This window comes from Callorhinus ursinus, unplaced genomic scaffold (genome assembly GCF_003265705.2).
Source record: "Callorhinus ursinus isolate GAN/ISIS: 27379988/994484 unplaced genomic scaffold, GSC_fseal_2.0 scaffold2, whole genome shotgun sequence".
NCBI lineage: Eukaryota > Metazoa > Chordata > Mammalia > Carnivora > Otariidae > Callorhinus > Callorhinus ursinus.
In genome coordinates this window covers 36,657,807-36,684,804 of record NW_027397064.1, presented here as the reverse complement: position 1 = coordinate 36,684,804, position 26,998 = coordinate 36,657,807, and the positions used below count along the sequence as shown (strand labels likewise).

At 36.4% G+C, this 26,998-nt stretch overlaps 1 protein-coding gene across 7 annotated transcripts in view; it reads left to right on the top strand.

The window, feature by feature from the left end:
• CCDC150 (coiled-coil domain containing 150) overlaps positions 1-26,998 on the top strand; it is a 77,557-nt gene that overhangs the window by 43,127 nt on the left and 7,432 nt on the right. For 3 of the 7 annotated variants that reach the window (XM_073880884.1, XM_025894265.2, XM_025894299.2), the window contains 8 exons: positions 4,009-4,122; positions 8,697-8,780; positions 14,367-14,474; positions 20,330-20,458; positions 21,108-21,277; positions 22,862-22,955; positions 23,776-23,945; positions 24,918-25,044. In XM_073880884.1, the coding sequence (XP_073736985.1) occupies positions 4,009-4,122; positions 8,697-8,780; positions 14,367-14,474; positions 20,330-20,458; positions 21,108-21,277; positions 22,862-22,955; positions 23,776-23,945; positions 24,918-25,044 (996 nt within the window). Of the gene's footprint in view, positions 1-4,008; positions 4,123-8,696; positions 8,781-14,366; positions 14,475-16,439; positions 16,764-20,329; positions 20,459-21,107; positions 21,278-22,861; positions 22,956-23,775; positions 23,946-24,917; positions 25,045-26,998 lie in introns of those variants that run through there. The other 4 variants (XM_025894288.2, XM_025894281.2, XM_073880882.1 and 1 more) reach the window with 3 other exon arrangements.

The following is a 26,998-nucleotide window of genomic DNA, read 5'->3' as shown; positions in this document are numbered from 1 at the left end:
TTTTTTTAATTTTTTTATTGTTATGTTAATCACCATATATTACATCATTAGTTTTTGATGCAGTGTTCCATGATTCATTGTTTGTTCATAACACCCAGTGCTCCATGCAGAACGTGCCCTCCTCAATACCCATCACCAGGCTAACCCATCCCCCTACCCCCTCCCCTCTAGAACCCTGTTTGTTTTTCAGAGTCCATCATCTCTCATGGTTCATCTCCCCCTCTGACATACTCCCCTTTTCTTCCTCTCCTGTTATCTTCTTCTTTTTCTTTTTTCTTAAAATATGTTGCGTTATTTGTTTCAGAAGTACAGATCTGTGATTCAACAGTCTTGCACAATTCACAGCGCTCACCGTAGCACATACCCTCCCCAATGTCTATCACCCAGCCACCCCATCCCTCCTTATTGTTATGTTAATCACCATATATTACGTCATTAGTTTTTGATGTAGTGTTCCATGATTCATTGTTTGCGTATAACACCCAGTGCTCCATGCAGTACGTGCCCTCTTTAATATCCATCACCAGGCTAACCCATCCCCCCACCCCCCTCCCCTCTAGAAACCTCAGTTTGTTTCTCAGAGTCCGTAGTCTCTCATGGTTCGTCTTCCCCTCTGATTCCCCCCCCCATTCTTCCTTTCCTGCTATCTTCTTCTTTTTCTTTTCTTTTTTAACATATAATGTATTATTTGTTTCAGAGGTACATATTTCTGAAAAAACATACACTTTCTCCATATTACCTTAACTCAGTGATTGAGTTTTTAAATTAATAGGGTTTATTTAAAAATTTAAAATTTATTTCAACACTACAGCAGTTAAGTCAATGACATTTTGTTATATTTTTCCCATGCAATAGCTTCATACCATACATTTTGTCATGTTTTCATTTTCATTCAACTCAAAGTATTAACTTCCCTTGTGATTTTCTTTTTGACTCGTTTGTTTAATTTTCTCATATATGTGACTTTCCCAAATTTCCTTCTTTCATTAATTTCCAATTTTATTTCATTGTGGCTGGAGAACATACTTTGTATTATTCCAGTCCTTCAAATGTATTAAGAGTTGTTTATGGCCTAACATACGGAACATTCTGGAGAATGTTGCATATGCTCTTGAGAAAAATGGTATTCTGCTGTTGTTGGGAGGAGTGTTCTATAGATGTCCAGTTCTTTATAGTGTTGTTCAAGTCATGTCTCCTCATTGATTTTCTAGTTGTTCTATTCATTACTGGAAGTGGGATATTAAAATTTCCAACTATGTTGAATCATTTCTCTCTCCCTTCAATTCTATTAGTTTTTGCTTCATTTATACTGGGACTCTATTATTCTTAGAGGCACATATATTTATAAATGTTATATTTTCTTGATAGATTGACCCTTTTTTCAGTATGTAATGTCTCTTTTAGGTTCCTGGACCCAATTACAACATGTCAGAGGGTTCCCACACACACAACACCAAGAATTTTTGGAAACCAGAAAGGTGTCCAAGAATTCTACTCAATTCTTACACTACTACCTAGAGCTAGCATTTAGTCCTACAAGACTGCCCCCACTCCTGAACTCCTACTTCAGACACCAGTGGCACACTCCAGATTGTTACACCAGGCTCTTGTGCTTCTGACCTGTTGGCTATAGATTGGAGGTTCCAACAACCTCCTCCTTAGATTCTTTTAATTTGCTAAAGTGGCTCACAGTACTTAGGGAAATACATTTACCAGTTTATGAAAGGATATGATAAATGATACAAATCAACAGCCAGATAAAGAGATACATAGGATGAAGTATGGGGAAACAGCAGTGAGCTTCCATGCCCTCTCCAGGGGCACCACTCTTCCTAATTTCCATGTGTTCACCAACCCAGAAGCTCATGGAACCCAGTCCTTGGCGGGGGTGGTTTAGGGAGGCTTCATTGCATAGTCATGATGGACTAAGTCATTGACCACTGGATGATTCAGTATTCAGTCCCTCTTCCCTCCCTGGAGGTTAAAGGCTAGGACTGAAAGTTCCAACCCTCTAATCACATGGTTGGTCCTCCTGGCAGTCAGCCCCTACCCTTGGGTGGGTTCCAGAAGTCACCTACATTAATAACAAGACACCCATTTCACCTTATGGCTCTGAAATGTTTTCAGGAACTGTGGATGAAGGCCACATATATCTGAGACATATATTTTGGTTGTCTGAATGACCAAATATATTTCTTATAAACCGTTATGATAAAAGGTCTTCTTTATCTCATGCATTTTTGTCTTAATGTTTATTTTGTCTAATGTTAGTACAGCCACTCCAGCTCTTTTCAGGTTACTGTTTACATGATATATCTTTTTCCATTTTTTTACTTTCAACTCATTTGTGTCTTTGAATCTAAAATGTGTCTTTTATAAACAGCATACAGTTGGATCTTTTAAAAAATTCATTCTGCCTTTCTCTGCTTTTTTTTGGTGGAGTGTTTAATCCATTTATATTTGTCATAATGACTGATAAGGTAGGATTTACATCTGCCACTTTTGCTCTTTATTTTTTTTGTCTTACATGCTTTTTATTCCTCTCTCTCTCTCTCTCTCCATTACTGCTGCCTTCTGTGTTAAGATACTTCTAGTGTACTTTTTAAATTCCCTTATTCTTTCTTTTACTATATAATTTTGAGTTATGGGTAATAAAGAGAGTTACAAACATAAACACCTTTTATATGTACTCATGTTGCTACCTTTACTGTAGTAGCTGTATTCTTTATGTGAATTCCAGTTATTGTCTAATACCCTTTTATTTCAGCCTGAAGAACTTCCTTTAGTCTTTCTTCTTAGGGCATATTTTTCTAGCCCTAAGTCCAGGCCCCACCAAAGAGTGGACCCTGGTCCAGGCCCACACAATTTTAATTGGGATTAGAGAGAATTTACATTTTAGCAATTGATCTTATACATGAACATGGTATATCTCTCCATTTTATTTAGGTTTTTAATTTTTCTTACCAGTATTTTATAATTTTGAGCATATTGAATATTGGACATATTTTTTTTTAGATTTGTACCAGAGAATTTCATGGGTTTTGATACTATTACAAAAGGCATACTTTTAAGAAATTTCCAATTATTTATTGCTAGTATATAGAAATACAGTTGAGTTGCATCCCTTGTATCCTTCAGCCTTACTAAAGTCACTTATTCTGGTATCTTTTTTGTACAGTTTTGTGGGATTTCCTATGCAGATGATCATACCTATTGTAAGCAGAGATATTTTTATTTCTCCATTTCCAATCTTTAGGTCTATTGTACTTTTTCTTGCCTTATTGCATCAGCTATAGCCTTCTGTATGATAATGAACAGGAATAGTGAGAGTAAATATCCTTGCTTTTTTCCCAGTGTTAGGGGGAAACATTCAAGTCTTTTACTATTAAGATTGATATTAGTTGTAGGTTTTTTGTAGATACACTTCATCAGGTAAAGATGGTTCCCTTTCATTTCCAGATTGCTGAGTTTTTATCATGAAGTAATAAATTTTGTGAAATGCTTTTTCTCCATCTATTGAGATGGTCATACATTTTTTCTTCTCTAATCTATTGATGGTAGTGAATTATACTAATTAATTTTGAATGTTCAACAAGCTTTATATTGCTGGGATAAACTTAGTCCTGGCTTGCTATCCTTTTTATATATTGCTGAAATCATTTTACTACTATTTGATGGAGGCTTTCTGCATCTATGTTCATAAGCTTAAATTAATATTTAAGTAAATACCAAGTACCAGAAGGTCTTCTACTTCTAGTAAATGTAAACAATGTAATTTGTCATAGCCCTCCTGCTGAAGACAACTAGAGAAGCTGAAAATTTTTAAAAGAAAAGAAAAAAGTTTACAAAATCATCAGAGCTATCAGACTACAAATCCCTGCATTTAGAGACAGGAGGACATGTTCATACAATAACTTCTAAATTACAGTTAAAAGTGTCATTTTTAAAACAAGATAATATTTTTGGATCTAGCATAAATAGATTTCTTTTCTCCTTTGTGTTTCAAAGGTAGATATAAATGCATTAACCCACAACCTGCAGACTCTAGAGGAAAAGAATAAGCACCTGGCAGAACAAATGGCTTCCCTAGAACTTCAGCAAGTCACTTCTGATTATAATGGGGTGGGTATAAAAAGGTCAGTCTAAATTAGGAGTTAATGCCTGATGAGTTTTTAAAAATCAGAAGTCAGAAGATGGGTTTTCTTCATTTGTTTGCATTTTAATAATTATTATTAAGTCCTGAATAACTCAGGCTAAATATAGCAGAGAGCCGTATGAGTACTCAAACAATAAAAGATTTAAGAAAACAAGAATTTAAGGTAGCTATTAAACATCTGCCTCCACAGATGATCTATAATACTGAAAAGCACAAATATTTATAATGTTTTAAAATATTTCCTCTTCCATAAATTATGAGGAAGAAACTTACATGTTTTTCTTTTCCTTGTCTGACAGTTCTGTTAGGCAATCAGTAATAAGTACAATTTCTAAAAGCTGTTTGACAAGGTCAGTGCAAAACAAATAAATGGTAGAGTTTGTAAAACATCTCTCAGGGAAGGGTATTTAAAGAGATGGTCATTCTGTTAAGCAGCTAATGAGTTTTCCTTTGTGCTTTTGAGTACTTGAAAAAAAAATTGTTTCTATAGAATGCAGATCACCTTTGAAAATTGCATAGAAGGCTCCGATGTGAGTCTGTCTTAATCTGAGTTAAATTCTTTCAACCTCTGTCGTAAGCTTCTCATTACTTCAACTATGAAAACCTGGAGAGTAAGTCTAAATCCATTACATTTTCATAGCTTTAGAGCCAGACTGCCTGTGTTTCAATTTTGGCTGTGACCTCTCTGAGCTTCAGTTTCTTAATCTGTCAAAGTGGGGAAAATAATACCATTATTAGGAAGTTGTCTGAGGATTAAGTATGTTAATACATGTTAAGCATGTAGCATATAACTACCATTTATTGAACTTTTAGTATCTGAACCATCCCGGAAAAAAGGCCTTTAAGTTGCTATTAGAGCAACATGATACTTTAGCTCTAATTCCTGGTACTATCTCAGACCAGTACTCCCTCCCCCAAGATTAAAGTTTATCCATGTCCTCTGCTTGCTCATTGGCCATGCATCAGCTGGGCTTATCAACCCACCTGCTTCTGGTCCCTCTGGAAGACCACATCTCAGTCTGCCTGATTCTTTCATCCCCCTCTGCCCGTGAGTAGGCCTGTAGCCTCATCCTAATAATGATTTTGACAGATCCTGCCAATGATTTGATCAGTGTTGATTCTTGCCTGCTCATAGCACCTCTTAAGGTCTCTCAGTGATAAAACAAACCTAGTTCCATCTTGCAGTTCTGTGTTTCCACATAGAATTTTCTCTGACCACGCCTGCCTGGAAGCCCTCCTGTGGGCTGTATGAGTCTTGAGAAATGCGGTTGAGGTGTCAGGATTTGGGGTGTTTTTTTTTTTTTTTTTAATCTCAGCAATATCATTAAACCTATCACCATTCAATGTTGGCAGTGTATTTTTGTTCTTTGGGAATTAACACTTGAAATTCTCAATAAGAACTACCTTCTAAAATAACCTCTTACTGGATTTTGGAGATAATGCTTATGAGTGTGTGTTGTATATGCCACACCACAGATTTGAATTCAGACAGACCTGGTTTCAACCCTTGGTTCCATTTACTGTGTGACTTGTGCAGGCCTTAACCTCTATGGACTTTGGGACTGAGGAGATCCCCCCTAACCATGGGGTTCCCACAGCATACTGTGCATATACATATCAAAATAATAATTTCATTGATTAGAAATTGATTAGAATTGATTATGTATCTGCCTTCACTCTTCTAATGCAAGAACTGTAGTTACTTATCTTTATACTCCCTTACCTAACATAGCACTCAATACATAATAGGTATTTGAGAAAGATTGATTCAGTGGAACATAAGGAGGGTCATGTCTGTCTTGCCAGGATATGAGGATTAAATGTCATATTGTGTGTAAAGTGCTCATCACAGGGCCTAGCTTACTTTATCCATGTTTAAACAGTATTCTTTTTTTCTTCTTGACACTGATTTTGGGGTTATTTTTATTTTGGCCTTTACTATAATTTAAGTCTTTCACCACAGGCAGTCATTCAGGGAACCATAGTGAGGAATGATGAAAATGGGGGAAGCTTACTATTCCTGAGTTCAAGTTAAATACTCTCCTCACTTCTCTTTTGGATTTCAAATGATAGCACTAGACAGAAATACAGTTCCCTACACAGTTAGGACTTTAATGATTTGAAATCATTAAAAAATGAATTAACTGTATTTCTTCTCTCTCAAATAAAATCTTAAGAATAAATAAATAAATGTATTTCTTAAAACTAAGATGACAGTCAGTGTACACTTGGGCAGGTGTCAAAGTTGGTTCTGTTTGCTGTGGCCCATGCAAACTAGTTGTTAAATATTTTTTTAAAAGATTATTTGAGAGCAAGAGACAGAGATAGCAAGTGAGAACATTGAGCGGAGAAGGGAGGGAGAAGCAGGCTCCTCCCTGAGCAGGGAGCCCGATGTGGGGCTCAATCCCAGGACGCCGGGATCATGACCCTAAGACAAGGCAGACACTTAACCAACTGAGCCACCAGGCACCCCTAGTTGTTAAATATTTTGAATAAAGTCCCTGCTTACAGGAGCGCCTGGCTGCTCAGTCAGTAGAGCATGCAACTCTTGATCTCGGGGTTGTGAGTTCAAGCCCCATGTTGGGTGTAGAGATTACATGAAAATAAAATCTTTAAAAAAAAAAAATCCCTGCTTACAATCTGCCTATAAAATAGCTTTACCAAGATGCTAGTGTCTTTTGGCTTTATGTATTCTAACAGCTTCTGCTAACTTTCACAGCTTACCTAAATTTTTTTTTGAAGATTTTATTAGAGAGAGAGAGCAAGGACGAGCAGGGGGAGAGGGAGAAGCAGAGTCCCCGCTGAGTAGGGTCAGCTCACCTAAAATTTAAAAATGATTTTAGAAATCATTCTGTGGCTTTCGGTTGAATCCTTGTCAACCTTTCTTTCATATCTTAAGATAATTCTGTTTGCTTCCTGCTTTTTCCAAGTAGTGATATTTTTGAATCAGTTAAAATGCATATTTTAACCATTAGCATTTTTCTTTGTATGGTAATTCTCAAATGATTCTCCAGTTTCTATTTTGCTTTGCATATTAATAATCTTTATAGTATATTGACAAGATTATTTAAGCAAAGGTTAATCTCTGTCCTTCCACAACTCAGAATCCGAGATATTCACTCATTCAAGTGCTCTCTAATTTCTGGTCTTCCATTAATTCTCTTTAACATAAGGCCTATTTAAATAATCTGGAAACAATAATTTAAATTACTGCCTTAATATCTGCTTTCCTTTAGCAACTAGAACAATTTCTTTGTTGTGAATTTAAATAAGTGACCTTGTGTCAAATATTAACTTAGACACTTTACACTTACCACTGCATTAGCATTCTTTTAGGTGACCAAAAAAGGGAAAATTATTTTTAAAGTATACTTAAAAGATTAATAGAATTTCTTTATGCCTTTGCTTAAAAGAGGGAATTTTATTGAGGTAAAAGTGCCATTATTTAAAAAATTCCTGGACACCTTTTATAAGAGACCCAGATCATCTAAGTTACTGCAAAAAAAACCCTTTTCATATTCCAAAACTGCAAGCAGTTATCTCTGTTTGTTACAGCTAGCATATTTTAGGTTAAATCTAGCTCTTGGTGTTTTATACACTGAATCTGCACTTTACAGTACATTGGGCACCTCAGTTTATAGACTTTAGAATTGAATTTTAAATAACTAAGTTTTTATGGTTATGGTATAGCTTTGTTTTTGTAGCATCATTGGCCACCCTTGTCATTTATTTTTGCTGAAGACTTAGTCAAAACATAATCCCAAATGTTGTGTTCATGGAATGTTTTTACCTCAGTTTCCAAAATAGAAAGTATTGTGGGAAAGGGGGATTTCCACTGACAGAAAATTAATTGATGATTAACTTTATGATAATATATTGTTATTAGCCGCCTATTTATTGATAACAGCCTATATTTCTCTTAGGTTATTTTGAAACCAATACTTTTTTGGTCTGAATTCTTCTAAAAAATATTTTCCTTTGCCTTAGTGGGAACCACACATAGTGATTAAAAGTGAAACTTTAATGGGGCACCTGGATGGCTCAGTCAGTTAAGCATCCGACTTGATTTCGGCTCAGGTCATGGTCTCAGGATCTTGAGATCAAGCCCCATGTTGGGCTCTGCACAGAGCCGACTTAAGATTCTCTCTCTCCCTCTCCCCTGCCCAGTCCCCCCTTGCACTCTGTCCTGTGCTGTCTCTCTTAAAAAAAAAAAAAGAAACTTTGAGAAACAATGTCTGAATATGTATAATTAATGTATGAAATAAATACTGCTGTGATAGGACAAATACTCAGATGGCCATAATAGTTAACCTACTGATGCTTAATATTGGATATAAATTTTTATATTGAATGTGCATAATTTTGGGGTAGGTTGTATAGAAAGACTAGTCACTCTAGGGAAAAACTAAGAGGCAGCAGAGGCAAATAAATATGAATCCTGGTTTTGTCACTGTAGAAATGATAAGGGTATGAATACTTGCTCAGAAAATGGTTATTCCATTCTATGCCTAGGTACTGATACCTGTGTTTGCTTTGTCAGCTTGCCCAACAGCAAGTGGAAAAGGCCTTGGGAAAAATTACTGAGAGTAAAAATAAACTGGCCTATGAAAAGGGAAAACTCCAGGTATGAGATTTTATTTTCTGATTTGTGTTGTGTAATATTTTAATCACAGTTGTCAAGTTAAATATTGCCAGGTTTTGAGAAATTCTGTAACTTTGGACCAAAGTTTTTGAACCCCCCTAAGTTTGTTGCCTTATTAATTAAAATCCAGGTGACTTCTATTCACATATCTGTAATATAATACTGAAAGTTAAAATTATGAAACCAAAGCCCTTTCTGTGACTGCTTAAAGTTGTATTATAATTGTTTTATGCATGGTCATTCGCTGAGAATATAGACAGCCCATGCTCTCATTTTTTGCTGAAATTTTGTAACATTCTTAAAAAGAACCCTGGAAATTGGGACTCAAAGGCAATAGACTTGAGTGAATGGGGTACTGTTTTGCTTCCTGTGGGCTTTATCCCTATAGTACCTACAGAGCAGGAAACTTGCCACTGATAACCAACTCCAGCGGAAATGCTGCAGTCCGAATAAATGGGTCACAGCCTTAGCTACACATTACAATTTGAGGAATTTTTTAAACACCTCATTCTGGGAAGTGTATGATGTCTGCCATTTACTTTGAAATGAATCAGAAAAAAAGAAAAAACAGTTTGGTGGATCAATAGAGGAAATTGATAGATGAATTGGTATGTGATAAGCAGGTATAAAAAAATTAATGGTAGAATTTGTGGTGAGGGTACTCACAGTCACAGTAAAATTCTTTCAATTTTTCTGTTTATCTATAAAATACAAGGGGAAAAATCTCCATGACAAGGCTTGCCCCCCAGAACAATTAGATCAGAATCTCAGGGAATAGGTCCTAGGCTTCAGTGCTTTTTAAGCTCCCCGGTGATTCTAATATGCAACCATATTTGAAGACCACTGGATTAAATGATATGAAGTGTAGTCCAGTTAGGCTTGAAAACCATAGAGCTGATTTGATTAAGTAATCTCACTACAGACATGTAAAGCATGTCAGTGTTAATCTCATCTCATTTGCTCCAGGAGCTTGTTATAGGATTAGCACACAAGATCAGCCCAGATATGTAAAAGGCAGTTGGTAAACCATGGTTGTGAAATAATAGGTTGTCCACTGAAAAATAAGGCTATTTGGCCACTGTCTGTGTGCTCTTAATATTTTCTGGAGTCAGTGATATATTTAAATATAATCATTTATATTTGTTTAACCTTGGGCAAATCTTAATTTTCTTGAATTTCATATTTTTTTAAAAAATTCAATTCCTGGGATATCTGGGTGGCCCAGTTGGTTAAACTTTGGACTCTTGATTTCGGCTTAGGTCATGATCCTCAGGGTCGTGAGATCAAGCCTTATGTCGGGCTCCATGCTGCGCATGGAGCTTGCTGAAGATTCTCTCTTTTCAGGGACGCCTGGGTGGCTCAGTTGGTTAAGCATCGGCTCAGGGTCCTGGGATCAAGCCACAGGTCTGGCTGCCTACTCAGCGGGGAGCCTGCTTCTCCCTTTCCCTCTGCCACTTCCCCTGTTTTTGCTCTTTCTCTCTTTCAAATAAATAAATAAATAAAATCTTTTAAAAAAAAAATCCTCTCTTCCCTCTCCCTCTGCCTCTCCACCCCACACCCCACTGTGCATTCTCTAAAAAAAAAAAAATTCAGTTCTTTTAAAATCTATTTATCAACATACTCAAAAATAATTGATACTTTAATATTTGTTTCTTTTTTAATGCATTCAATAACAAGATCTAATAGTGTTTTTATAAACTATAATTTCAAACTAGTGATAAGCACAAACAGCTTTTCAAGATATTTGCAGTAACTGTTATGTGATATGAAAATATCTGTGATGTCTATTGGAAACAAAGTAAGAAATTCTGCTAATACTACTGTGGTGTACTGCCTACATTTTTTTATTTTTAATTGAAACGTAGTTGACTTACAATATTATATAATTTTAGACATACAACATAGTGAATCAGTAATTATGTACATTACAAAATGCTTACCATAAGTGGAGTTACCATCTGTCACCATACAAAGTTATTATAACATTATTGACAATATTCCCAATGCTGTACTTTTCATCCCTGTCACTTATTTCATAACTGGAAGTTTGTACCTCTTAATCCCCTTCACCTAATTCACCTATCCATTCCCCCCCACCTCTGACAGCCATGTATTTATGAATCTGTTTCTGGTTTTTGTTCATTTGTTTTGTTTTAGATTTCACGTAGAAGTGAAATTATATGGTATTTGTTTTTCTCTGACTTATTTCACTTAGCATAATACCCTCTAAGTCCATCCATGTCATTCCAAATGGCAGGAGTTCATTCTTTTTCAATCTTCCCAAATATTCCAGAATATAGGAAGAGGAAGTTTTTCTTCCTCTTCAGAAACAGATTCATAAATACAGAGAACTGGTAGTTGTCAGGGGCGGGGGGTGGTGAAATAGGTGAAGGTACAAACTTCCAGTTATGAAATAAATAAATGACAGGGAAAATTACATAATATTGTATGTCAACTGTAATTAAGTTTTAATGTAGGCAGTAAACCACATTAGTATCAGCAGAACCTATTATTTTATTTATTTACTTATTTATTCATTTTAAGATTTTACTTATTTATTTGAGATAGGGAGCAAGAGCAGGGGGCAGAGGGAGAAGCAGGCTCCCTGCTCAGCAGAGAGCCCGATGCAGGGCTTGATCCCAGAACTCCAGGATCATGACCTGAGCTGAAAGCAGACACTCAACTGACTGAGCCACCCAGGTGCTCCAGAACCTGTTACTTTAAATGTTTGGTAGAAGTCACCTATGAAGTCATCTGATCCTTGACTTTTGTTTATTGGGATTTTTTTTTTTATTACTGATTCAATTTCATTACTAGTAATCAGTCTGTTCAAATTTTCTATGCCTGATTCAGTCTGGGGAGATTGTATGTTTCTAGGAATTTATTCATGTTTTCTAGGTTGTCCAGTTTGTTGGCATATAATTTTTCATAATATTCTCTTATAATCCTTTGTATTTCTGTGATATTGTGTTTATTTCTCCTCCTTCATTTCTGATTTTATTTACTTGAGTCCTCTTTTTCTTGATGAGTTTGGCTAAAGGTTTATCAGTTTTATCTTTTCAAAGAACCAGCTTTTGGTTTCATTGACCTTTTCTATTTTTTCAGTCTATTTTGTTTATTTCTGCTCTAGTCTTTATTATTTCCTTCCTTCTGCTAACTTTGGGCTTTTTCTTTTTCTAACTCCTCTAGGTGTAAGGTTAGGTTGTTTATGTGAGATTTTTCTTTTGCCTTGCTGTACACTTCCCTCTTAAAAATGCTTGGGTTGCATCCCATGTTGTTTGATTGGAGCACTTAGTCCATTTACATTTAAAGCAATTCTTGATAGGTACTTACTGGCAGTTTGCTAATCATTTTCTGATTGTGTTTGAGTTTCCCCATGAGGAGGGGAAAGCATACCTCTCATCTCCTTTTCACTAGGAAAGCTAGTCAACATTACACGCTGGGTGTATAGATTACTATTTAACCTTTTATACCTCAATTACATACTTTAGAGGTTATCCTCAGAATCTTAAGGAAAATACAACGTTTTTCTGCTCATATTCCTACAACAAGGGCTTAAGGTTTTTGATAGTCTTTGAAAGCTGTAACACTTGAAACTATTGACTCATGGTGTTTTTTATGTCATACCTTAGGTTGGCACATTCCAAAGGGACTGACTTCATCAACCCAAGGGAAAGTGCTCTTATACCATAATACTCTTGCAAGATAATTTAAAGGAAGAGCTGCATACTAAACATGATCAAAATAATCTTCTGTGTTCTCTCTACATTGAATAATTGATTAAAATATTACCTATGAATCATTTGATAAGAGATTACATTTTAGAATTGACTTAATGATTGGTATAAAGAATGGGTTTTAGCAGCTAATGTAGACTGTCAGAAACTGCTGCCCCAGATTCAAACATGGTCTGAATTTTATTTTCAGTGTAATGTACTATTCCATTTTATAAATATGCCAAAATAGATATATCCTTTCTTCTATTGATGGACATTTAGGCAGTTTCCAATTGCTTACAAACAACACCGATGTGATGAATTATTGTACATGTCTCCTTGTACTCATGTAAAAAATTCTCTAGACTAAGTATAAATCTCAAGAGGAGAATTCCTGGATTGTAGGATTACAGATCTTGAATTTTACTAGAGTTTATTAAATTACTCCTGAAAGTAGTTATACCAGTTTTGAAAGCAGTCTCTATAAAGAGTATAGAGACATGTGTTAACATGGATCAGTCTCATAAAATAATACTATATACTATTTAGGGATACCATTTATAGTAAAATTATTAAAAAGGATTAAGAATAATAAACAAAAGACCTTGCCTAAGTTACTGCTGTTCCTGAGACTGGCTGATAAGCTAGTGTTGGAAGCTGCTTGGATTTTAATCCCCACCCAGATCTCTGTGGGGTAGCACAATGTATTTGTTCTGTGTTCTTTCCCCTATGAATGTCCTGAATTAAAAATCATGCCAAATAAGACAATACAAAAATTAAAGTGCTTATAAATGAGAACATGCCATCTGAAAAGTTTCAGGACATTTCACTGTGTACCTAGAGGTTGAGTTAAGCAAAGATAAAAGAAGAATCTGGCTTTGTGGAACAGGAGAGATATCCTGAGACAGAATGTGTTTTTATGCAGTCTTTGAAAAAAACCCAATATTAGCAATCACATTTTTAACAGTTCCTGAAAGTGTCCAGTAACTATCAGCAAGAAGTGTTTATCCTCTTTAGGTAGGAAACAAGACACCCAGAGAGGGAAAAGTTGATTTAGATAAAAAAATTTTGGATGAAATTTTTTCTGATTCAGGGATAAGCTCGGTAATGTTAATTGTTGGTCTGTATGAAAGGGTGGGTAGGATAGGAAGAAAATGTGGAAAAACACAGTTTGGAGGTTAGTAAATATCAATGATTTCATTCCCCCAAATGATCATTTTCTTTAAAGAGAAAGATATGTCATCTTTCTCAGTTAGTGTTAAAGTATAATTCATTGTATAAGAACTTCATTTATTCAACTTTTATAATTCTGTCAATAAAACAAGACTGTCATCTTGCATACTGACAATTTTAATTATCCATATTCAAAATGTTTTTTGAATGTTAGATATCACAATTTTTTAATTGAAATTATTACCCACAAAGTCTCACTTTTATATTCATGAGTCATGTTAATTTGGAGTTTCCATAAGCAATAGAAACAAAATTAGTTATCTCCGTACATGTAAATCGCTATAGCCTACTTTAAGCTATTGAAATAGCTATGTTAGTTGAAATAGCATTCTTTACACGATTAGAAAAACTTGGGATTGCTTTTATAACTTTTAAGGATTCTCTGTGATTTTTCCAAAGTCGTGACATCTTATTTTTCTTTTTAGAGTTGTGTATGTGTGTGTATATATGTATAATATATATATATCCTTTTAGAGTATGTGTGTGTATATATGTATATATATGTATATGTGTATATATATATAATATATCCTTTTAGAGTATATGTGTGTATATGTATTAATATATATACACATAAAATTAATAAGCCTTATTTTATTATTCTTCTGTTTTACCCTAGATAAAAGTTAAACAGCTAGAAGAACAACTACATTCTTTTACTGAAACCAGTTCACAGAATGACCATCTACGCAAGTTGAACAAGGCTCTAGAGAGCAAATATGCTCAGGTGTGATTAATAGCTACAAAACAGATTGCTGTTATATTGTTTTAATTAGATTTTAAGAAATTGATGCCTTTCTCCCCACCTTACCATATAGTCCCAGAAAGATGAATATTCTCTCATTTGACTCAATTCACAAATATTTTTTAAACACCTCCAATGTACAAGGTTTTGATGAACTGTGAGAAAAAAAGATGCCTGAAGCAGGATTGGGACATTCAACTTATTTATGCTCTAATTGGAGGCTTAGGAATGTACTCATAAACTTTATTATAGAATTAAAAGTTAAGTCTTTCAGAAGCAAAATAATGTTATGAGTGAGCATTCATAGGGAGCATCATTTTAATGAAAGAATCAAGAAACACTTTCACAGAGGAAGAGGTTTTATAATTATTGGCAAATTCAGAACTCAGTGCCAACAAGATACACCTGCACCAGACAGCTCACATGAAAGAGGCGTTAGTATAAGTGCTTACTTGTCACCGTGGTGGCTGCTTGAAGCTGAAAACCTTTTGTAGTTCACATAAAATTTTAACACATGAATGGAGAAAGACAATGTAACAAAACCTTTAGTGAAGAAAAATAATCAGAGTAATTACATGGAAGACAACTTCATGTAAGCTGCTTGTAGTAAATGGTCCTATTTTTTCTCCCCAAGATTCACATTCCCTCTTTCACAGAAATTTCTGAAATTGTTTTGAAAATTTCAATGAACGCTTCACAAAAATGTAAAATTATCATACCTTTTCAAAAAATGCTAATATTATCAATTTGAATTCAAAATTCAGTAGTACAAAGCCACTTAACAAAACAAAGATGACATAACCCAAAACATTTACACTATTATAGGCTACACTTCACAATCATTATGGCAATAAATTAATGGTTGAAAAATAATTAAAGCCATTATTCCTATTAATAGGACACAATATAAAGCTAACTTTAAGAGCTGGTTAATTACTTAGGAGTCAGATATAGAACCTCAGGAAGAACTTTTGTCACCTCCACACACTCCCACAAAATAACTGTCCTCTCTTTTTTTTGTTTGTTGGCTTGCTTGCTTGCTTGCTTTTTCTTTCTTTTCTCCGTATTCTCCGGAATTACATAATTCAGTAGTTTCCAAACTTACAAATTTGGCCAACTATAAATATTTTTTGTTGAGAAAAAACTTCCCATGATTCTTTGTTCTTCTACATGCACCAGACAGCTCACACTTACTGCCTCTTGTTTCAGACTCTTTTCAAGAATGAATATATATAGCAAATAGCCTTGTGGGACAGAGATGGCATCATCCCTCTCCTGACCAAAGGGCAAGCATGCTTATTGTCCATTATAGAAGATTCAAGTTCCATAAACTCAGGGTTCCTCTTTTCTAATGCTACTCATTGCGTGTGCTAGTGCCATCTGGCCCTCGTATTGCCCTTAGGACTCAGGGAGTGAATGAAAATATGCTGATGCCTATGCTGTTTGTTGTGCCATGAAAATAAAGTCCTTTGTCCCTAAAAAAAAAAAAAAAAAAAGAAAAAATCCAGGAATGTGTTACCAAGAGAAAGTGATTCATTTCAACGATTTAGATTTACCATGTATGAAATTAAAAAAAAAAAAATCTTAAATACTCAGTATGTCTAACTTCTGTATCTATAATATTTTTGTTTGTATACCACTGGTAACCAAGGAGCTAGAATGTGTCTTCAAAGAGAATACTGTTAGGGTTCTAACCATCTGACTATACTGGAAAAGGGGGCCTCATTAGATACACTCTCCTACAGGGAATTCGATTTAAGGAAGGTCTGCTTCTTCACTAGGACAACTTTACAGTGTGATTTCTTCATCCTGAAAGCAAAGGAACACATTTTCAAGTATATTTTCCATCAGAGCTTCATTGAGAGTATTGTGTTGTTCCTCTTCATAAAAGGAGCACTCATTGAAAAATAACTCTAGGTTTAGTCATTTTACTGTTTTTGATTGGTGATGCCTCCAAAAAGAAGGAAATCTCCAGAGAGGCCTGCGTCTTCGAAATTGTTTGAAAGCTATAGGCCCCATGTAAACAACGTAAGGGAAAGAACTTCGTCAGTTGGTTTGCCCAGTGTTCTTCCCAACTCTGCACGCCATGTGACCTTTGCACCTACTCTGACTACTATGAGAGCTTCTCAGGAGATTGGAGACTCTAGAATCTCTCTAAAGACTCTTTTGAATGCTATTAAAACCATGGAGGGAAGACTGGAAGGTAAAATAGACATTCTTGCTTCAAGACCATTAATTAATGAATCACCAAATTTTCTTAAACGGGATTCGGTAAGTGAAGACCACAAATTAAGTCATAAGGAAATTTCAGATTTATACAACAATGAAGAAAAGTAGTAACAATCCAGAAAGATAATGTTTGGAGGTATGAGTAACAACAAGGAAGTTAGGTTCTTCACAAATAAGAAAAACTGACAATATAGATTGAAACCATCATTTTGGCTAGTACATAACTAATTTTTAGACAAAGATTTGGATTAACAATAGCCATTGAGATTTTTTTAATCTGATTTTGATTTTTTAAAAATTCAAAACCTCTTAATATTCATGGTAAAATGTTTATATAAAGGCTGCTTTTAAAATAGAAGTACATTAATAAAAGCCCCAAGAACTTGAACATTGGAAAATATTTTCCAAAGAAAACTTTTTAGAGTATCCATCTGTGCTTGATATTTAAAAACAGAAATTACTATATAGTTTGTCTTCTAGAGTTGACTACTATTTAGATCTTTTCTGTAAACATTTCTGCTAGTGGCCTTTTCATATATATCTTAAAAAATTGGTAAAATTATAAAAACTGTATTCTTCCTTGAGTCCCTTTCTAGAACAAAATCAAGTAGGTTTTCAGAGTCTGTGAATTGACATCTTTTGTAATATTCTTGGAACCTTCAAAAGTATTTCAGATGTTACAGGTGAAAAGTTTTAAGGGAGTGTAATAATGTTGAAGAAGATGTAGAGAAAAGATACTGTTTTTTGTTGCTGTTGGAAGTGTAAAATGTTACTACTTCATGTGGAGGACAATTTAGTATCATTTCACCTCACAGTTATACTTCTAGGACTTTCTCCTACAGATATACCAGCTTATACATATGACATGTTTACAAGATTATTTATTGAAGTACTGTTTGTTAATAGCAAAAGACTGGAAGCAACCAAAATTTCATCAGTAAGAGACTAGCTAAATAAATCATGGTATATTCATGGTTTGGAATACTGTTTGAACATATGTATGTATATACTGTGTATGTATATAGTATACATGTATTATATTAAAACAGTCAAGGTTCAGAAGAGTATACATAGTATTTTACTATTTGTGTAGTAAAAGGGGTAGGAGGATAAAAAATATATACAAATGTGGGTGTGTGTGTGTATATATATATACACTTTTAATGCGTAGTATAGTTCCACAATGCATCATAAATTGGCAACATTATTTTTGAGGAAGAAAACTGGATGGCAGGGAAATTTTTCACTTTACCCTTTTGTATCTTAATGTGACACCTATTCAAAGTAATTTTATGAACATTTCATTTTCAACAAAAGTGAAGGTAGAGAAAGAATGGTCTTTTCAACAAATGGTGCTGGAGCAGTTGGATATCCATATGCAAGAACAAAAAGCCTATGATCCATACCTCACACCATATGTAAAACAGGGGCACCTGGGTAGCTCATTCAGTTAAGCGCCGGACTCTTGATTTTGGCTCAGGTCATGATCTCAGGGTCATGAGATTGCCCCTTTCCCTCTGTTCCTCCTTGTGTGCTCACTCTCTCTCTCTCAAATAAATAAATAAAATCTTAAAAAAAATGAACTCAAAATGGATCAGTCTTAAATGTAAAACCTAAAACTGTAAAACTTCTAGAAGAAAACATAGGAGGAAATCTTTGTGATCTTGGATTACTCAGAGATATCTTAGATTTGACATCAAAAGCATGATCCATAAAGGGGAAAAAAGATACGATAGTTTATGCTCTTCGGCGATATTAATAGAATGAGATATAAGCTGTAGACTGGGAGAAAATAGTTGCAAATCACATATCTTTAAGGGCTTGTCTCCAGAATGCATTAAACTATCAAAACTTAATAAGAAGAAAACAACTTAATGAAAAGAAGATATGGATGATAACTAAGTACCTGAAAAGATGTTAAACATCAGGCATTAGGGAAATGTTAAAATTAAAACCACAGTGAGATAGTACGACACACCTACTAGAATGTATAAAACTGAAAAACTGATCATACCAAATGTTGTGAGGATACAGAGCAACTGGGACTCACACTGCTGAAGGGAATGTCAAATGGTACAACCACTTTGAAAAATAGTTTGGTATTTTCTTTAAAAACGAAACACTACTGTATAACCCAGCCATTCCTCTCCTAAGTATCTACTAAAGATAAAGCATAAATCTATACAAAGTCTTGTACACAACTATTCACAGCGGCTTTATTTGTAATAGCTTAAAGCTGGAAGCAACACAAGTGTCCAGAAGGTGAATGGATGAGTAAATTGTGGTATATCCTACAATAGAATACTGTTCAGCAACAGAAAGGATCGAACTATTGATACATGAAAAAGATGGAATGAATCTCAAAATAATTATGCTGAGTGAAAGCCATTCAAAAAAGAGTACATACAATATAATTCTATCTATATAGAATTCTAGAAAATAAAAACTATCATGACAGAAAACAGACTAGTTGCCTTGTGTGGAGGTGGGGGAACAAGGAGGGACAGAAGGGGGAGATTACAAAGAGGCATGAGAGAACTTTTGAGATGATAGAAACGCTTATTATCTTGATTATGGTTTCAGGAGTTTATACAGATGTCAGAACTGTATGCTTGAAATATACCCAGCTTATTGTAGGTCATTCCTACCTCAGTCATGCTGTTTAAAAAAGGATAATGTGAACGTATTACCTATACAAAAGTTAATTACGTTAAAATGTTCAACATTCTTGAAATGACAAAACTACGGAGTTCTAGAACAAATTATTGCTTGCCCTGGGACAGGGGATGGGTTTGGGAGAGTGTGTGTACACAAAGAAGTAGCACAGGTGGATTCTTTTGTGGCGGGATGGGGCAGTTCTGTATCTTGATTGTGACGGTGTTCATGTGAATAACGTGCATGCACACACACACACACACACACACAGATGAATGCAGGTTTAAAAAAAATGGGGAAAATGGAGTAAGTTCTGTAGTCCATTTAATCTGCTAGTTAACAATAATGTACCAAAGTCTTTGATGTTGAACTACAGTAGTGTAAGATGTCACCATTAGAAGCAGGGTGAAGAATACATAAGACTCTGCTGCTTTTGCGACATCCTATGAATCTAGTTATTTCAACACTTTTTAAAAAAATATTTAAAATAGTGTGATCATTTAAAATGATTGTGTAGATATACTAAAAGTATTTCAGGGATATAAAATACTAATACTTATAATTAGGATGCACTCTAACACCATTTTCTTGACTACATGGTATTTATTCGTCTTTGCTTTTGTTATAGTCTGCAAATGTTACACTCTCAAATTCCATGATAATCCATTTCTCCCCCATTTTACATCTGACCTTCATAGTCTTATCTCCCTTATCACTTAGCCTCTACTTTCCTGGAGATTGACATCTATTAGGTCTCCTCATGTTTATTCACACAGATTTTTTTATTTTTTTTATTTTTGCTTTGTAGTTTTCTTTAAAGGGAAAAATAGCTAATAAAGCTTGTGGATTTATTATAGTGGATAAGCATATTTAATTAAACATTTTAAGTTTGGTTTCCAACCTGCTGTGTCTTGTTCTAACTGCTGATTTACAGTGCTTTGTTCTCTGCTAAGGTGAAATCCATTCTTGAAAAGAATGAAGAGGAGCTCTCACAAGCCAGGAAGTGTCGGGACGCAGCCCTGAAAGAGAGCCAGAGGTTGAGAGGGGACCTCGAAGCTTTGGAGGACAGAGAGAACAAGAAGGCAAGGCCTCAGTGCTCTGTGCGGGTTTGTTACACGAGGTGCCTCAGAAATCCTTCACGAGTCCCATTCCTTCATTTCTTGTTCCCTTGAGTAAGAATGAGGATTGATCAGAGGGGGATTATTTTTCCTAAAGATAACTTTAGAAGAGCTGCGAAGTATTTGCCTTAAAAACACATCACTTAACTCCCAATCTTAAAAGAAAAAGTCCTGATTTTTTTCTGTTGAAACACGTCGGACCTTGGTAACGAAAACCTGTCGACTTCAGTGTTATTAAGACGTCACTCATCCCGACGGCTCTCCAGTGTGTTCTCTTCTGGCCCCATCGTGAGCTCACCGAGCAGACCAGCCTGGGACCCGCACATGGAGAACCGGGAAATCGTGGATGCTCTTGCCTCTGGTTGATACACACGCTGTGACGGGGCCACTGTGGGGAAGCACTGCAGTTCCCCACAGGGTGTGGGGTCTCGTGTTCCTTTTTCTCGAAGTCACAATAACTTCAGATCTTAACAAGATAAACATGCTTCCGTTGTTCCCCTTAGCATTCTACCATGCTTGCTTTCCCTACTCCTGCCTAGAAGTAATGGGACTCAGCAACAGCAGAAGAACCAGAAAGGATCAAATATCTTTGTCTTGTTTCATTTTCTCTTAGGTGGGAAACTTTCAGCGACAACTGGCAGAGGCTAAAGAAGACAACTGCAAGGTTACAATTATGTTGGAGAATGTGCTGGCTTCTCACAGTAAGATGCAAGGTGCTCTGGAAAAAGTACAAATAGAGCTTGGGCGGAGGGATTCAGAGATTGCAGGCCTCAAGAAAGAAAGGTACTGGAGATTAATTTTCTGTCTTTGTGCGTGTAGCTGTCCGCTGCATTATAGTAAGGAGCAGCGTAAAGTCAAGGAACAGTCACTCTAAACTACAGACCTAGGCCCTGTTTGAGGAAAACATCCTAGGAACTTGACCGGAAAGCAAGATCTTTCGGTGAATGCACTAACCTCGGCCTCTCGACTTCCCAAGCTGCTCTTACCTACACGCCCGGGCCCGGAGCCACAGCCTCCACCGGGGGTCCCCCGCCTCCTGCAGGGCCGTGCCTGATGCACACTGGCTGCCCCCGCAGCCTGCACCCTTCAATCCTGGCCATTCCTCCTGCCCAGTGGGGTTTTGTGCAACGCAGCGTTCTTTGTAAACCAACGTGCTTATTTGGATAGTCTTTAGTCAAGGGGAGATTTTTGTTTGGAACCAAGGACCTCCCTTCAGTCCTGAACAGGTTTTTCCTCCAATTCTGACATAGTTCCCTCTCCCTGTTTTACTACTCACTAAATGTATGAATATGACCATTCATCCCCTTTACTATGCTACACTCGTAAAGTCCTCTATTTTAGCTTTACATTTCAGAAATGGTGAAATGTAGACCTGGTCAATAAAATGCAATATTATAAAACATAAAGACCTAGAAAATTAGGGAGAATCTGGAATTAGAAATGAACATGATTTTCAAAGACTGAAAATTCCCGTACTTTGTAGTGATGTAAAGGAGTTGTATTGTAGAAGTTTGTGTGTGATATTGCTGCTTTACCTGTCCTGTTTCTACACCACTTAAACCTACTCTTGGGTCTACAGAATAATAATTGTCTAGTCTAGATAACTAAAGCTAAGTGCCTACTTGAGTTTGAATTATCTATATATTAGTGTCCTATTTAAAGATTAATAATTATTTTAGAGGAATCATTCTGAGAACCAGTCCTAGCCATGGTTTATGAGTAAACTCCTTCTTTGAATGTTTCAAATTGCATAAAAGTTTCCCCTTGAGGTTACTAAACAAATGGTTTGAGTTTAATAAGTTGTCTGAAATATATTGTAATGTGTATATTAATGGTGCATATACCCTCTGTGTTATGGGGGAACAGACGCCAGTTTTATATTCTCCATTGTACTTATCTTTATTTTTTACATATTATAAATGTATATTACCCCTGAACTTAAAAAGTTAAGGGGTTGGTATTGAAAATTGCTTGCCATTCACAATAAAATTCTAGGTAGTTGTATTTAGAAGCAAAATGTCAACAACGGGCCCATCCATCTAGAGGGGATATATTTTTGTGCTAGTGATTTGTATATATGTATAAAATTACTAGCCCATAAGTTAGTCATTAACAAGTATTGACAGCTTAATGTATCAAGCCAAATTGAATCATAGCTGGGACAAATTTTTAATCTCTGGGAGCCTTAATTCCTTAACCTGAAGCTGAAGCTACTAATTGGCACTTGCCAACTCTTAGATACTCTGAGCATCTCTACTACATATGCTCTTTGAGCTTCTTGGAAGAAGAGTGCCCCATAACTCCCAGTGGTATCATTCCTACATGGTTCTTTTCTGCAATCATTCTTCCTGCGCTTTCCATTTTTAGGGCTCTAAATCAACAGAGGGTGCAGAAGTTGGAGGCAGAAGTGGACCAGTGGCAGGCCAGGATGCTGGTTGTAGATGCCCAGCACAACAGTGAGGTAAAGGCCACTTTTTTCTATAGGTGATAATGTTGATATATTTGGTTTTTTGGGGATATTGCTCTTTTAGGAAAATGGAGCAAAATAATGAGTAAAAAAAAGAAATAATTCTTTGTTCATCCAAGTCTGAGTTTTGGTTACAAATGGGAAGTGGGCCTGCTGGAGCCTTCCAGGGAGTCATTTACTGGCAAACCAGGACCACAGTTATGCCTAATTTTCCCTTTCTTATATGGTTTACTTCTTTTTATTTATTAATGCATAAATAACTGCAGAAGTTAAAGTCTCAGAAAGTAACTTGTAACTTCAGTCAAAAGTCGGAGTGATCCCACTATGAATAAGGAGACATATTTACATGTGTGTGCTCACGGGTATAAGCACTTATGAATGTAACTCTACATAAATGCACATATATTAAAAAGCCAGGGGTATTTCATATAAATAAGCTTTTTCTGGAAGGACATACAAAGAACAAGTGCCTATTCTTATCTATCTAGGCAGTGACCCCTGAAGGTTATAGGATCAGAAAGGGGAATTTAACTAGTTTAAAATTTTAAAAATAAAAATAAAGTTGGCTCAGTTTTTCAAAGCTCACTGGTTATCAGTGGAGCATACTTTTCCTATTGCCTTCTGAGCATCTCCTAAGCAATGTCTGTAGTAAGTTCTCACATATATATCCCAGGCAGCTGCAATCTTTGGTTCTGGTTCCATCTAATTATTGTTGCAATGGCACTTGATGGTAAGGTGTAAGGAGTGAATATATAGTGTTACGGACTTCTTGCATCTGTGATAGTGGAATTAAAAAGAGCCTTCTCTCTTTCAGATGGAGCCTCTACAGAAAGCTCTAGATGTAGCTAGGGAAGACAACAGGAAACTGGCTTTGAGCCTGGAACAATCTCTCCAGACAAATAATCATCTACAAACAAAGCTCGATCATGTTCAAGAGAAATTGGAAAACAATGAACTTGAGCGACAAAATTTGGAAAGCTTCAAGTAAGGGCAGGATAGTCACAGTGAAATTAGGGAAGAGCCTCTGGGAGAGAAAGTTCGGCCCAATCACATAAGCCAGTTCGTGCCAGTCTTCAGCTTGGAACTGGTACTCCCAGCAGAGCCATGTTAAGGAACCAGACATACCTGATCAGCAGCAGACACTAGCTGGCTGGGGTGTGCTCATTCGGATCTCCTTTTCAGCTCTTCCCTCATCTAGTGTCAAGCTGCTTCTCCACATGAAGGTTAAACCAAAACTTAAAGAATATTGCATGTTTCTGCCAACCCTTTCTTATCAAAAGCTGATGTGTCCTTAAGAAGCATGATTTGGGAAAGGAAGAGCAACAGCCTGGGTAGGAATAACCCATTCTAGGAGTGGGATGACTCCACCCAGGCAAATCTAAACCATCGTTTTCCCTTGGGGCCTAAAATTAGTTAGGTCAAACCCATCAAGTTCAGGTCAAGCCCCTCATTTTTTTTGTAAACTGCATCTAGGTAAATAGGATTTGGATATAAAATTCCATGAAAATTTTTAACCAAGGGAAATGCAGTGTGCACATAGATCTTTATGCCTTTCGGCTAGTGAACATACTGATATGCGAAAGGCATAAAACTAAAAGGCATGTTTTCCAATTTATGATCTGTGCAAATTCTATAATGTAGTAAAACGTTGCTAGCTCAAGAATGAGCCAGAAACTTGCTGACTTGTTTATTGGTTGAAACAAGAGTATGTTTGACTCTTTGAGTTGGATATCTTTATATTGTGAATGACTTTTTGGTTTTTAATGCTACAGGTAAATGCTTTCCTCCCCCCCGCCTTCTGTTAATGGGCTCCAGACCAGTGAAGTTCACCTGGTGCCTGATCTGCTTCTTGTTTGTAAATGACACCTTTTGGACAGTTGCACGTTCCTCTCCAGACCTTCCTTACCTCCTAAAGATGATTTCTAAGGCTGACTTCTTTTTTTTCCCCCGAAACAGAGAACGGATGACTGAGGAATCTAAAATGGAAGCGGAAATGCATGCTGAACGCATAGAAGCTCTAAGAAAGCAGTTTCAAACTGAGAGAGAAACGGCCAAGAAGGCAGCACAACGGGAAATGACTGAGGTATGGAGTCAAGCGACAAGAAGTATCTCTCTAGATGAGTGCCTTTTAAGAGCAGAACCAGTTACAGGATTTCCAAGCATGGCTGCAGTTGTTGTTCTAGTCCCTCTGTGATCAATAAGCCCAATGTGATCAAGCCATCTCTGTGCTCTTCATAAATCAAAACACAAAAAGCTTCTGATAGACAGTTCTCTGCCCAGCCAAGGAGTGTCTTGACGAGAGCTTTCCCATTGGACAGTGGTAACTGAGGGACAGAGGAAGGAAGTGGCTGCCCACTGGGTAGGCATCAAATCGTCTGTCCCTTCAATTCGCTTCACTAGCACCTATCACTCGTTTACCTTCTCCTGAGAGGCACGTATGGTCGGTCCATGCTCTGATGTGTGCTACGTGACCCTTACTTAATTGTGATCTCCACTCTTTACGTGAGACAAATAGGGTAAACAGCAGAGGACCTTTGTTGAGTAACTAGAGGGTATGTACAATTCTGAAGGAACTCAGAGTAAGGGTTGGGTGATAGAAGAAGGGAAACGAAAGTACACTGTTGAGCCAGGCAGAGCTGATGGGGCCAGGACACCCAGTGTAAGGGGATGACCAAGGCTTAGTTACAAAAATGAACAGGACGTGTGAGCAAATGAATAGGATTTCTTTCTCCCAATCAGAGCAGAGATTTTGGGAAATGTCTGAGAAAGAGTTGGTAGCTGAGAAGGTACCAGCTGGCAGCTGACCTTGACTGTCAGAAGGTTAGAGGTGAACTTTCAGGTCAAAGTGGAGTTCTGTGGCTTTCTAAGAAATGGGTGGTATGATGTAACCACCGTTTTAGGAAGGGGAGTCTGGTGGTAGTGGGGAGTAGGCAAGCATGAAGAGAAACGGGAGGCATGTAGACCCAAGGAAACGAGGACAGTTACTTTGGGCTTTCGAAGATTAGGGCCAAGCAACATAGTTAAGTTGAAAATAGAGAACAATTCAATCAAAAAAGTATTTTAATAGAAAAATCATCTAACAGACACTGAATGTTGTATCATGAACAAAGGGGAGGGAGAAATTAAAATAACTCCAAGACTTGCTTGGAGTGGCTGGTCGGTAGGTCTGTATTTTGCCAAATTTGGTATATTTAGCAATTGCAATTTACAGAGACCATTTAGAAAATTTGTAAATTACAAAACACTATTTAAACATTAAAACTTTATAAAGGGAAACAAAAAGGTACACTAAAATTAAAGGCACCTTTAATCAGAGATAGTTGTCAGAATACTTATAAAATTTAAATCCTTTTAACAAGGATCGCTGAAGATTGTGAACTTGTGGGAAGACCCAGGGAAGGGTGAGAGTTGGTGTTGGGGGGCGGTGGTTAGCAGCAGGGCGGGCTCAGGGCGCACCACTCAAGAGTCCTGGCTCTGCCTCTTATTAACGGGGTGTTAACTAACTGCAAATAATTTCAGAGTCTCTATTTCCTCAGTCATAAAATGGAAATCATCATAACTACTTTCCAGGGTTTTTGTTTTTGTTTTTATTTTTTTTAAGTTGGAAAATATATGTAATTATCACAGTGCCTGAACATAATAAGTACAAAGTAAGTGATCATTGTTAGGGCTTACCCAGTTTTGACAAAGCTGTGATTGAGGTAATGGTAGAATATAAATAAAAAGGCCAGCACTGTGGAATGGAGTCAGGATCTGAAGGAGCGAGCCAGTGTAGAAAGAAAATGTACAAATAACCTTAGCGTGTCAAACACTATCAGCCGTCCCGAGTACTGCATTCTTCTCCCTTGTCTGCTGCCACCTCTTCCTAAAAACCAAGCGGCACTAATGTAAGGGTACTGGAGGAGGAAAGGAGCTCTGTAAAATTATTTAAGTCATGTTAAAAGGTAAACTGAGGCATATTAAACATTTTAAAAGTTTATTTGAGCAAAACTCAGTTCAAATCAGGCAGTATCCAATCTGGCAGATAAAAAGGAGCT